We start from the raw sequence: 13396 nt of genomic DNA, 5'->3' as shown, positions 1-13396 counted from the left end.
AAGCTGAAGGTTATTTTTTATTCACTGTCTTATAGTCCATGTTCACAGTGTATATTGCTAGCCATAAGGGTTTATGGCTCGTTCTTATGTCATATTATGGTTACCCTAATGTATGTCTAATATATCTTATAGCTCCGCTCTCAAGAAGCAAATAAAGTGAATAATAATTGTATTAAACTTTCATAAAGTGGAGGATATTATAGTTTTTTTATTGGTATATATGAGATGAGTGAAAAATAAAGTTATCTTTGGATGGAGGGAGTAAGTATTTGTGGAATTTAAATATTATATAAAAATACATTTTACCTCGATGTATAGTGATACATGCCTTATCAATAACTTCTTATTTAAAATTATTATCACTGTATCCTCGCATACGCTCCTACCTCATAAAATCATTATTTATTAGAGGGCACTCTTTCTTATATTTTAGAACAGAGGTATTATTTCGTGGCAAATTCGTGGCAAAATAAACCTTTTGATTTGATTTCCTCGCTTATTATGAGCCTGTTTCCTGAACTCCGACAAAATATATATTTTGTGCGTAGAAACTTTTAAAAGATCAAATAAATCTAGATTTTAAGGAAATTTATATTTAACGTTTAATTGATTGTGTGCTAACTACTCTCCTGGCCTCCTGGGCCGCGCAAATGTACATGCCGCCGCCTTGTGGTCAGGATACGACCTACAGACTACAGTAACGGTCTGCGATTTTGAGGGCGTACGAAAGATGCACGAGCTGTACGCATCGGCACCCGCATAAACGCGTGCCGACCAGGGACAGCCTCGCATTTGACCATTCTCCTCAGTTCACCCCTGCTGCTTTGTCGGATCGCTATTGGAGTAGTACTAGAATTCTTCAAGAGCGTATGGATTGTACGAACGCAAGGGATCACAGATGAAGCATAGACGACCACACATCTAGCCAGCAAATGGGTTGGATAAAAATAAGTTAAATGGGTTGGTTTTAATTTGGATTGTGTTTGGTTGGGTACAAATGGATTGTAACTTCAAATGATCTAGATTGGATTGGGTTATAGAGATAAATGGATTGATATGAACTGGATTTGGTCAGGTTATTTTAGGTTCTAAATGGATTAAACCCGTGGAACGTAAATGGATCCCTAATGGATAAGATAATAGACATATGTAGGGCCCACATGTAGAAATCGACCAAAATTTGCACAAAGTTGTTTTTATACATAACATATCATCCTACTAAATTTTAGTCAAATTTGATAAACTTTTATAGTGTGAACGCGAGTTTTAAAATTTTAGGTCCGAGTTTATACATATCAAATGGTGCATCATTTTGCAAGAGTGGATTGAATCCATTTTAACCAAATGGGTTGGTGCGGGTTGGGCTAAAATCAAAGTTGGATTGGTTTGAATTGGATCCCAATAAAGAATAATTGGTGCAGATTGGTTTAGTAGACTAATTAGCAAAGAAATAGATTAGTTTGGTAGACTAATTAGCAAAGAAATAGATTGAAGCGGATTTGGAGTGGATTACAATCCACTCGCAGGCTTACGCATACACAGGGTTAGGAACAAAAGAAAAAACGACACGTGATAACGTACGGAACATCATTAGATTGAAGAAGCGAGAAAAGCTAACCTATCAGTCAATCAAAACAAATGCAAAGGAGGGAGTGAGAATGCAGGTGCAGCCACACGCATACCAATACCATGCACATAGATAACAAAAACCTATATGAATTTCTTTTGCCTATTCCAACCTTTATTGGTACAAATCGTAATGCAATGCGCATACATGGCAACTTTACAATCGGTTTGGTGGAAAAACCCTAGCAACTTATATAAACACACAAAAACTAATCATGTTCACCACCAAGACCTAGGGCAACGCGAGTATACAAGATGGCAGTGTGGTGGCAAACGACGGAGGAGCAAAACGAACTTACACGCTATGGTGATGAAGGGGCCTTGCAACGGCCCAAAAAATCTAGCGCTTTTCCCGGTGAAGAATCTGAAGAGCTGAGGACTACTCCGCCAGCCCTCTCTTCATTGGCCTTTCAACCACATGTCGTCTTGGCAGCAGCAAGATGTTTGTGGTGATGTTAGATCCTTACACTAAACAACTGTCATGTACATCAAGATGCTATTTGTTTTTCAACTGTTTATAGCAACCCAGCTAGCATTGCACCAGGGTCGTTGTATGTGGCAGGTACCGCCGGAGGCAACTGTGGCTGCACCGGGACAGGAGCTGGGGCAGCTTGTACCCTTGGGATATCAATTAAATGTTCCTTGATGAACTCTTTCAACCTGTTAGGCAAAATCCCATGATCAACTTTGGCTTTCCTAGTAGCCATTAATCATAAGATACAATAAATATAATGGAGTAAGATTTACTCGAATGTCAAATACTGATCTCCTGATGCAACTGTGAGCCGGAGTTGCGTTCTGTCTTGTGGGTCAGTTTCAACTCTCACCTGCAAATGGTACAAAGCAGGGAAACCAATTCTCACACCTGATCAGAAACCTAATATATAATATGTCTGAAAAAGGAATACCGTAATTTATGAAAGGATCACACATATTCAACGGAATCATGCAATATTTTTTTCTTTTGTAATGAAATCATGAAATGATTGACGACACATCACGTGCTAAATTGGAAACAGACAAGATAGTTCAGATTTAGATACAGATGGATTGGACTAGAGAGCTTTGCTACACTTATACTAATGGCATGACTGGTCAAAACTGCTGGCATGGAGGAACAAACGTTCTGGTAAGGAATGCCCTAACTGGACTTTCTCCTAGCTGCTCATTGCATCAGCGCAAAGAGTCATGACTTGCAGCATTCCATTTATGATTTATCTAAAGATTACTGCTAGCTATATCCATCATGCTAGAGGCAAAACTAGCAGAGATATACTGAACATAAGTAATACGGAAAGACTAGGAAAGGGCATACTGATTTATTCCCTTTTTAGCGAAATGAAGACATGTTAACTGCCCACACTATCCAACCAACCCAATAAAACTCATAGCTGCCACGTGCCAGGTGCAAATGACCTTTCAGAGGAAAAAGGTTCAGGTGTGCTACTTTGTGTAAAGAAATGGGTTAGGTTCAATTCGAATCTGACTCAAGTGGCAAGTCAGATACAAAATGGGTCCAGCACAAAGAATAGAGAGTGCCATGATTCATGAGTCATTAATCTGTAGGAGTCAATAATTTACATTTCTATATGATTGTGCTGAGCTTAGCTTGGATTTTAATTAGTATTACGCATTACTGTATTAGAAGGGATTAAAACAGAAGAGCCCAAAGAAAAGGATATTATACAAACAAGTTGCATTCAAATCATGATGCTTCACAGGGTGTGTGTTCTCATGCAACCAAACCAATAAATCAAAGGAAAGTTCACTGACATACTTACCAGACAAAGCATGGCACGAGTTGTTTCGGAAAAGAATGTAGTGCATGCAACCAGATTGTTTGGGTTAGTATCCTAAAAAGGAAAAAGAAGTTCAATAGTGAAAAGGCTTGGAAGTTGAACAGAAAGCTGAAAAATTCAGACAAAAATCACAACATACAAGTCCAGGAGCAACTGCCAAGTGAAGGCCCATGAAAAGACTAGCCATCTCAGGAAGAGGTAATGGTTTCACACCTTTAACCTGTTAAACTCAGACGACAAGATGTTCTTTAGAAAGACTGATGTAACAGCTACTTCAATCATTAATGCTAATAACATACTTCTTTGTACTTGCATAGAAGACTTATTAACTGTTCAGTGAACATCGACAACAAAAGCAAAATCTTACCACTTCTTGAACTTTAAGAGGTTGAACATTCAATGCTTTCCACTGGGGGAAAAATTCTTCAGGTGAAAGAGTTATAGGTTGCAAGAATTTATTCAATACAACAGGGAGCCGAAGTTTGACATTCACCTGGATACGAACAAAGGCTGTTAACTTGTGATATAAAAATGTGAATATCTGGACACTCAGAAAACATGAAAAGATAGCACACTTACCAATGCAGTTCCAAATGTATACGAGAAATCAAGAACAGCAACATCTCTACTTGCACGGAGATTCACAATCTCAAGTGGAATTTGGACCTACAGAATGCAAGAAAATGAGGATTGAGAAAAGTTAGGAAAGGAAAGATGGAAATATATGAAAATATTGAATTGCATCACTTAGTACCTGTGCTCTTGGAGGAATAGTATCAGGAACTGATGAGAGTTCCACTTTTAAATGGCTAGGAGGCAAAATCAGAGCCTGCACTGATACAAGCGGTGCGGTATTTTTGTTTCCCAGGAAAAGAACAAGACGACCATGATGAGCACGCCACTCTGCTTTTAGACCAATCTAGAACCGAGGACCAGTAGGAAAATGAATCCATGCAGAAGGTTAAGGGAGGAATATATATCTGGTTATGCAAAATTATTGACTTAATAACTAATGCAAACCTGAATGTGAGGATCCTCATAAAGTACCCCGCTATCTTTTGAGCACAATATATGAAACTTCTCCTCGACATTTACAGTAGGCTGTACAAGGTAGGGTTATGAAAAAAATAAATGAATAAATAAAGGACAAATAATATGATAAAGTACACAAGTACCTGAACAGCGTTCGACTGATCCTCAAGGGTCGCTAGTGCCAAATCACCAACTGGACTTTGACTAGCCTCCAATCCTTGAACAGGACTTTGTTCTACAGCAGCCGAAGGACCCTCTATTGCAAGAGGACCCAAAAGATCTGCAAGGAGGTCTGCTTGGGAAGCAGGCTGAGATATAGGAGGCTCAACTTTGCTCTCAATGTTGGTCTCTGGAATACTCTCAACTTTACTCACAACTTCAACAGGAGCACCATTTTCTTTGGGAATTTCTACTGGGGTTTCTTCATGAGTAACATTGTTCTCCTGAATAGCACAAATATCAATTTCATCAGATACAGGAATTACATCCAGTGTATTTGACAATTGAGAGGAAGACAGTACTTCAGTGATATTTTGACTTGGCATCTTCACCAGAGTGAGATGATTAGATGCTGGTACTGATCCATTTACAGGTGGGTGATCAGCTACTACAAGAGCAGTCGATGTTTGTTGCTGACTTCGTAATTTTATAGCACTTTGCTCTGCTGTGTCAACCTCAGCGTCTTCAGCCTTCTTCAACAGAGCAGACTAGATTTGACAAGTAAATCCGTAGTAAGAAAATAAATCTTTGTCAATAGAACAAATGGAATATATATAAACCATGAGCATGAAGGATGAAGATTTGGTACAATAAGCTGAGTATACATGTAACAGGATGCAGATTTACCTCACGTTCAGGAAATTTTGGCATTTCTGCCAACACATCTGCTAGAGCAGCACCTTTCCTGCTTAGTTCAAAATATTCGACTGCTCTCTGCTGTATTTCAACATCAATATAACTCTCATACCTGAAATAATGTGCACGCAGATAAATAAATGATTCAACCATGGAAAGGTGATGCACATCAAACATGTAGGCTCAATTGGTACTTCTTAAATATCGTCAGGATTTGTTGCTGCAGTCCCACATCAGGGGTTTGACTGTGCATTAGTATCTTGGCATAAGTCGACAGAATAATAGCAACAGTACTTGTCCTGATAAAAAAATCATGGTACAAAAATCACAACAAGATAGATGATGATATCGTTAGTAAACTAAAGAGGCTTTTACAACTTACGATACTGTTGGAAGCTTATCATTTATTATAGCAAACAACTCCTTAGGACTACAACCAGGTCTTCGGGCCAATAGGTGGCCATACTCCCCAAGAAGGTACGCACTCACCTGTAAAATTATGTTGTAACGTAAACAAATAAAGCACAGCAAAAAAAATAGAGAAAATAGTTGCTGTGAAGATTGGATTCGCTTGCAAACAAATAAAATACAGAACAAAAGGTCCAGTTAATCATAGCATCAGATAGTGTTTATTGTAACTAGTTTTTTTTTAAAAAAAATTCATTGCAAGGCTAGCACATGGTATTGCCAGTCAAAGTGTTCGTTAGTTGTAGAGCAGATTTCATTCATACCAAAATCAACAACTAGGTCAGTACTAAAAAATTAGACTTCATGGAATCATTGTACAACTGTACGAGTTCAGGTGATGAAAATACCTTGACCATTGTTTCATGCAAAGCAGGCTTGTCAAGGTATTCTCTAGCCTTTGCTGCAGCATATGGCTGATAAAATTACAAGTCAAACTTCAAGTTCAAAATCAAAATTGAGATGACCATGGGCAATCAGAAATGTGCAAGAACCTGCAGATCTTCATTGTTGGTGACAAATTGTACCACTCGATACCATATATCATCACTTACAAAATCTCCTGCTTTGTCTATCAGCTGAAGAATGACATCAACATACCTATAGAAAGAAATATGGATAATATTGAAATTTCAACCTTTCAGGTCCAAGGAGCTGATAACAATTCCACGCTAAACTAGTATAATGCTAGCTAGAGTTACTACCCTACAGGCAGTACAGAAATTCAATACAGCATTGCCAGGTTGATCACTGCTTCTCAAGTTACTAATATCCTATACAATTGCACTGTTTTCTACTGCTGTCATCCTCTGTGAAGGGTGTTGATCAATAAAAAAATGGATACAATTATACAAGGCTGATCACTATCAAACCATGGATCATGCCAATTTTAGAGCTGTACTGGATGAGATTTGGGTTTCTCAATTATACTACCTGAGAAGAAAAATGTCTCATGAATGCTAACATTTCAAGTTCAATTCCACAATCGCACGGTGACAGCTGACAAGTAGATAAGTTATAGTATTTTTATCTACTATGGTTTCAAAATAGTCAAGGTAAGCATTAAAAAAAATATGTTTAAGGTTAAATTTGTACATTTATGAATACATCACACACTTATCATCAACAAAGATAGCTCACATTTCACAACATAGTGACTGAAGAAATTGGGTGTGTCGTGAAAAATACTTTACCATGAAAGATCTGGAGCGAATTTTTCAGCAAGGATAGCTGCCTTCAGGGACAGCTCTTCGCGCATTGCAAATTCAGCTGTATTAAGATACTGAGAAACAAGATAAATCTTAGGATTTGCATAACAAGACTAACAGATGATTTGACAAACAACATGCCAGCAAAATGTTTTGAAGTTTAGTTTTCATTTGCAAGACAACTATTTCAATATACCTGCAATAACTCCTCAACAATTTCTTTTGCATTCGTAACATCACACATACCATATAGCAAATCAAGAGCCCGCCTTCTAATACTGCAAGGTGATATACATAAAAACATTTCAAAAATCAAACTGAATTAGTGAATTGTGAAGAAAATGTCTTATATAATCCATCTTCATCCTATTTTACTGCAGTACTAGCTATCACCCTTTTCTGACTCTACCAAAAAATATCCTACTGCAAACATCAACAGTTATTAAGTCATGCGTGGAATGCCTTGTATGAACCAACGAACCATGTATTCAGGATTCAGGAACTGGTTGCGATTTCAGAACACTGATCATAGTCTAAAATGTGTTTTATGCTCAAATAATACCAAGTTCCTTTGTGGCTAGTTTAATGGCTATGCAATGACAGATTATGGAAGGCCTCAGGTACCTGATATCTGGATCTTTCAAAGAAGTAATAATCTGGGCCTGGTGCCTTTTAATGATATCCTGTACGTCTGTTACTAACAGCATCCTACTCATGTTTTCCTGTGAAGACAGATGAAATACCATCACATTATTGGCAAAATTTTCATTCATGGGGTTTGATGTGAATGAATCATTTTTTCTAATGTAAATGAAATGTTACCAAAGTACCACACACATATATAGAATCAAATAATATTACTATTGCAAAGCACAACTTACCAGACCAAGATACCTAATATTTGGCTCCCGAACTGCAATAAACTTCCCAAGAAGCGCCACACACTGGGACATCATCTCCTTTTCAGCATCAAGATGCATAACCTATAATTCAGAGAACTTAGAGAAGCATTCTAAATGCATGATTAGCTTTATTTTATTCAAGTGGTGAAAGACTGGAGACCATGAAAATAAATGTATGAATATAAAAGTAGGGAAGGAGACAAACTGGTTAAGGAACAAATTGCCAGAAACTAAAGCATATGTAGAAGTTTTAGTATTAACTCACAAGAGCAAGAGCTTCAAAGAGAACAGCATGTGAGGCATTATTCTTGTTGACGTTTTTAACAACATCAGTACCCATCAAAATGCGCTGTAAAACCTGGAGAATGAAAGAAGTATCATTAGAATTCATGCATTGTGTTGTATATGTGGAGAATAGATATGCAATAGTCAAAATAGGTGTACCTCAAATAAAGCTCGTCTTGCACCAGGATCTTCAATTGTAGGGAAGTACTGAAGAGCTCTCATTGTCTTAACCTGCATAAAGAAAATTTAACTTGAAAAACAGTTGGGACATATTTATTCATTTATTTATTTGAATAAGACAGCAAATAATAGCCGGTGCATTAAAAACAATTCAAGTGTAAAATTATCATGACGTCTTATGTCAAGACTATATTCATAGCCTAAAACTAGCACTTGGATTAAAGAATTGTCTCATCACCGAAATAAAAGAGAATTATACTTCCAATTATAGGAACTCTGCCAGTTCTGAGTTTCAATGGTCAATAGATTTGCTTGCTTCATATGCACAGCACAGAATGCATATTTGGGTTTATCTACTGGTGAACTTATGAAACCAGCCTCAATTATGAGTCACCTTAGTGGCTAGTTGCACTACACAACTTAAGGATAAAGAGCATCAAGACTGGCCATGAAATTTTTAAAGAAAAAGGGAGGGGGGGGGGGGGTCCCCTTGACTTAAAAAGAAGCGGGCCGTCAAAACCTTGTTCAGGGGGTTTATTTATAATTATGTATGCCCAACTTTAATGATGAATAAAGCATTAAAGCTAGATGATACCAAGGAAAGAAAAGCACCTGAAGCCACGGAGATGGAATTCCATAGTAAGTGTATTCTTGTGGGATATCTTGGTTCCTTGCCATCCTCTCCAATATTCTTACACACTTTGGAAGGCAATTCCAATATGCTTCAGCATTATTAGATACCAGTGAAACAAAAAGGCTCATGACAGATGTCAACACACCCAGATCCCGCTCATCTAAAAGTTGTGCCATCCGATCAGACCTGATATACATAACATAATTAGCAAATTGATTTAGCGGAGCAAAGAATATAATGTCACATTCTATTAGTACCAGCCATCGATATTCACAACATCAGGGTTCTTCCTATAAAGCCGCAGAAGGCATAATGCCGCCTTCTTTCTGACCACAGGACGACAGCTACTAGAAATCTGACACCAGCAGGGTGCTTGATCAATCAAACTGCTCATATGATAACGGGAGGATATGAAGACTAAAAAACCATTCACTTACAAGAAGTTTCTGGACATCTGGGGCAAGCGACTCAGAAAATTCTTTCCCACCGATATTACCTACCTGAAACAGATTTTAGTTAGAAATAAGTTCATACTATACACATTGATTTTTATATTTTGGAAATTAGCCATTAAGTAGTCCTTTTATCTCTAGTTGCTTGGAGGCCCATATGTTCAATATTTAGAAACACTGTGAATTAATATATGTCGAGGTATATACATTGGCAGCATGAAAATGATTCATTGGATTTATATTACAGAATGCATGAATAATATATAAATCATATCATTTCAGTACTATATTATGGTTATAAACCATAGGGAAAGTAGCATACTGGAGACCGTAAAAAGTGAAGAAGTTATATATTTTTGGCCAGAGGATAAATTAGACTCAAAACAGAAGCCATAAAAAGCAGGTAAATTAAAATTAAAAAAACTTGACAGCATGCTGAGGAATTTTAGAATTGCTATCAGGCTTTGGTTGCCAATTTTTCTTAAGGGTAACTTATTGCATTTGTTGGCATGAATGCCTAACAAAATCATTTCTCGGTAACACAAGTGCTACATTCCAGCATAATATATTTGATGGTTGGAGAATGGGAGCTTATTAATATAAGGGATAATATTTGCTCTAAATATAAAGTCATCAGACAAAACCAGCAGAAGACTTTTAAAGGATAAAGCAGAATTCCATACCATTGTCAATGCTAAGCATTGATAAGTCTCGTTCCGTCCTATTATGTCATTGCGTACTGTATTTATGACCATCCGTAGGAAATCATTATTTTCATTCAATAAGCAAGATGTCACGATGTACCCAACCTGCAGCATGGGTCATACAGTAGCAATTAGGAAACAAACATGTGTTGTTTTGATAATTTTACAGTTTTGCACCAATGTATACCATTATTAGAATGAGATGTAGTAATTAGGATTAAAACTGCCGTTTTCACCTGTTTCTCAGGATACTTTGGAGCAGATATCAAAGAAACAGTTTCCATGTGCCCAAAGTCAACATCATAACCCAACATATAAATGTAAAGCATCTTCCATACATACTTTTTCTTCTCGTAAGGCGATAGTCCCTGCAAGATGATAAATTATGGTAATTATTCAGTAAGGTTGAAATCTTCTGCTAGTGGTTTGAGCCTACACAGAAATTTTCTCCATTTCCTGCAGGAACTGTACTAGCTCCTGCAAAAATCCAGTAGAATTCCTACGTTCCAAAGGAGGCATTGAGGATTTCAGTCACCTTCAGGGTTGCAATTAATGCTTAACAACATTAATCCAAGGGAAATGCATGGCCCTTGGTGAATGGCGTTGTAAATTTACTTGTGGAAAGTGAAACGGTCATCTTTGGTACTTTCTAACTAAATTACGATGAACAACTCGCTAGGGTCAATACAACTGTTGAGGTATAGTGGATATAACATGCAGATATTGCCTTATAAACAAAAACAAATATGGAGTTTGTGCTAATGGAATGAATATCTGCTGCTGGGAGTTAAGATTGTACCCCCTCCGTACAAAAATGTAGGGCTTATTTGTTTGATGCTTCTGTAAAAGAATATAGGGCGCACACATTTCTAAAGCATTTTTCATGCATTGTTTACCCTAACTACCCATACTTTTTATAGGTTGTAAATCCATGCAACTAGAGTAGAAATGCAATAATTATGAGTATTTTAGTTTAGAAAAATGCTTCCATTGTGTTATATGAACATGCAAACTATATGCCTTGCATTTTTATATGGAGAGGGTAATATCTAATACACAGGTAAGTCACTTGACATGATGTAAATAAGTATGCCAAACTGGAGTATCAAAGTATGATATTTTTTTATTTAACCTGAACCCACAGAGCTTCTCTATGCACAATGAAGCATATAGTCATATGATCAGAATTACACTGCTGCACCATGCTCATGTCCCAAACATCAAGACATTGTCATAACACATTTAACTCGTACTATCTTGCAGAGAATCAGTTTGGGAGTAAACTTTTAGTACCGAAGCCCTGTTATATTCTGTCCATCTTTCAGTATTAATGTTCTTTTCTGAAATGATAGTACCAAAGTTTTGAAACTTTGATAAAAAATAATTTGCTTGACCTTATGAAGGTTTCTGCTAGTGGATTCGTAATAAAGAAATTAAACATTTCAAGCATTTTAGCCCCCAAATTGCAAGAAGCACACTAAGTACTGGCCATTTTGTAATTACGGTTCATCATTGCATGCGCAGCCTCATTACATCGGATGTCGTCGAGTAAACTAAAACACTGAGTATCAGCATCAGGCATCAAACAGCTTGCAAATTGACACTGCAAAGGTTGAAGAAAATTCGCAGGCTAAGCCAGCACCGCTACAAAGCTCCCTGGCACGAGTTTACTACCAGATAGCCACCTCTAAGGCCTCGTCGAGCAGGGTCAATTCGAGCAAAACTCCCAACACCTCAATTCCGCAAATGCGCTGGCGTAAATCTCTACGGCAAGGGGCAAGGGGAGCAGGAGAGCGCGTGACCTTCTCGTTTTTGAAGCGCGTGCGGATGTTGCCGAGCTCCTTGTCGACGCGGAGGCGCTCCTGCTCCTTGTTGTGGCAGTTGCGGATGTCGCTGATGAAGACCGACAGCCCCCGCATCCCGGAGAGCGCCATCCCCGGCCGCCGCTCCTAGAAACGCCCAGATCCGCGTGCCGCCGCGCGAGATCTGGCCACGGAGCACCGCCCCCCAACGATCGTTGCGGGAGCACCCCAACCCAACCCAGACCAAACCAAACCAAACCCTACGCGGCGGCGTGGATGGATCGGCGGGCGGCGACGAGGAGGTGGTGGAGATGGGGGTTTTGATTTGATTCAGTCTTCGCCGCGTCTTCCTTCGCAGGAGAGGCGAGGGGAGGAGAGGGAGGAAGGGGAGCGCTCGCTCGCTCTCTCTCTCTCTCTCTCTCTCTCTCTCTCTCTGATCTGTCTCGGCTCGGCTCGGCTCGCGCTCTGGCTGCTGGAATGGAATGAGGCGCTTTTTCGCTGGTTTCTCGAAGGTTTTTCGTTCTTCTCCGCGAGGTGGGGGAGAGGAAAAAAAATGAAAAGAAATGGAAATTGGCTGGCTGGCTGGTTGGTCGGGTTGAAGTTTAAACTGCTTCCCCGGGGGTGACGTGTCTTTTTGGCCGCACGGGATTTGGAGTTGACCTCCTTTGGCTTTCTGTTTAGCAGCAGTGCCTCTCTGCTCAGTTCAATCTCATCGTTCGATTATATTTTCTGTAACCACATTTAATCGATGTATTTCAGTCGTGCAGCGACACTGAGGATCTGAGGTCGAAGAAATATCTTCTGCTAAAGCCCGCAACACAGAAGTGCAATTGTCGTTTTGATTTTCAATCACCCCGTCATGCATTGCATATAATCCTAGTATATTTTCATAACAAAGAAACTCAAGGAACTGATGAGGAGACATACAAGTGCTGGAGCACATGGTTTAACATGTAAATTAGTAATGAACTTTTGGAGCTTGACATGAGTCTATGTATGGGTGATGGCAAGAATGAGATGATGCATTCTAAACTAGTAGCAGTTCCTTTTTTTCGTTTTCCTTTTTTTCTTTTTTCCAGCAAGTCAGACACCATGCGACAAATTTTGTAATAATAGGATTCACCTAACGTGGGCGCTAATCAGCCATGGGCTCCATCCATTCTAGGTGCACGGGTAACCTGCTTAAATAACGGTAATGATGACACGGGCTCAAACAGACAGAAGTTTCTAGCAATATCAATACGCAGTATCTGCTAATACAACGTTTTACGCCTATTTGAATCACACGAATGAAAAAATTGTAGAAATAACCGGACCATAGAAAAATACAGAAATTTAAGAAAAGATAAAGACTCAAAGGATTTTTTCTGTGAGATACTACCTCTTGTTAAATTTCCTCCGAAACTTGTATGGAAAGAGGCATTCTATAGGAATTTCATATGGTTCATTTCC

At 38.6% G+C, this 13396-nt stretch overlaps 1 protein-coding gene across 1 annotated transcript; it reads right to left on the bottom strand.

The window, feature by feature from the left end:
- Positions 1-1677: 1677 nt before the first annotated feature.
- On the bottom strand, positions 1678-12371 carry LOC102708219 (AP-2 complex subunit alpha-2-like). The gene is made up of 27 exons (XM_006649194.3): positions 11945-12371; positions 10379-10510; positions 10122-10247; positions 9424-9486; positions 9244-9341; positions 8965-9172; positions 8332-8403; positions 8153-8245; positions 7867-7968; positions 7610-7707; positions 7182-7263; positions 6971-7059; positions 6272-6377; positions 6128-6193; positions 5695-5801; positions 5507-5611; positions 5304-5424; positions 4979-5164; positions 4601-4900; positions 4446-4526; positions 4180-4344; positions 4005-4091; positions 3793-3918; positions 3565-3645; positions 3408-3479; positions 2374-2453; positions 1678-2286 (listed from the first exon to the last, which is right to left on the bottom strand). The coding sequence occupies exons 1-27, from the start codon at positions 12074-12076 to the stop codon at positions 2142-2144; spliced, it is 3123 nt and encodes a 1040-aa protein (XP_006649257.1). The 5' UTR covers positions 12077-12371; the 3' UTR covers positions 1678-2141.
- Between the last annotated feature and the right edge of the window lie 1025 nt (positions 12372-13396).

The sequence above is a fragment of the Oryza brachyantha genome, chromosome 3 (genome assembly GCF_000231095.2).
Source record: "Oryza brachyantha chromosome 3, ObraRS2, whole genome shotgun sequence".
NCBI classification, from domain to species: domain Eukaryota; kingdom Viridiplantae; phylum Streptophyta; class Magnoliopsida; order Poales; family Poaceae; genus Oryza; species Oryza brachyantha.
The sequence above is the reverse complement of the archived record's forward strand: the minus strand, read 5'-3'. Positions and strand labels throughout refer to the sequence as shown.

Bases quoted from the DNA above. Each gene is read 5' to 3' on its own strand.
- LOC102708219 (XM_006649194.3), bottom strand. From the start codon at position 12,076: ATGGCGCTCTCCGGGATGCGGGGGCTGTCGGTCTTCATCAGCGACATC. The intron at 7,060-7,181 runs GTATATTGAAAT...CTTGTTTCTCAG, and splicing joins TTGTTGAGGAGTTATTGCAG to TATCTTAATACAGCTGAATT. The intron at 3,919-4,004 runs GTAAGTGTGCTA...GTTCGTATCCAG, and splicing joins ATACATTTGGAACTGCATTG to GTGAATGTCAAACTTCGGCT.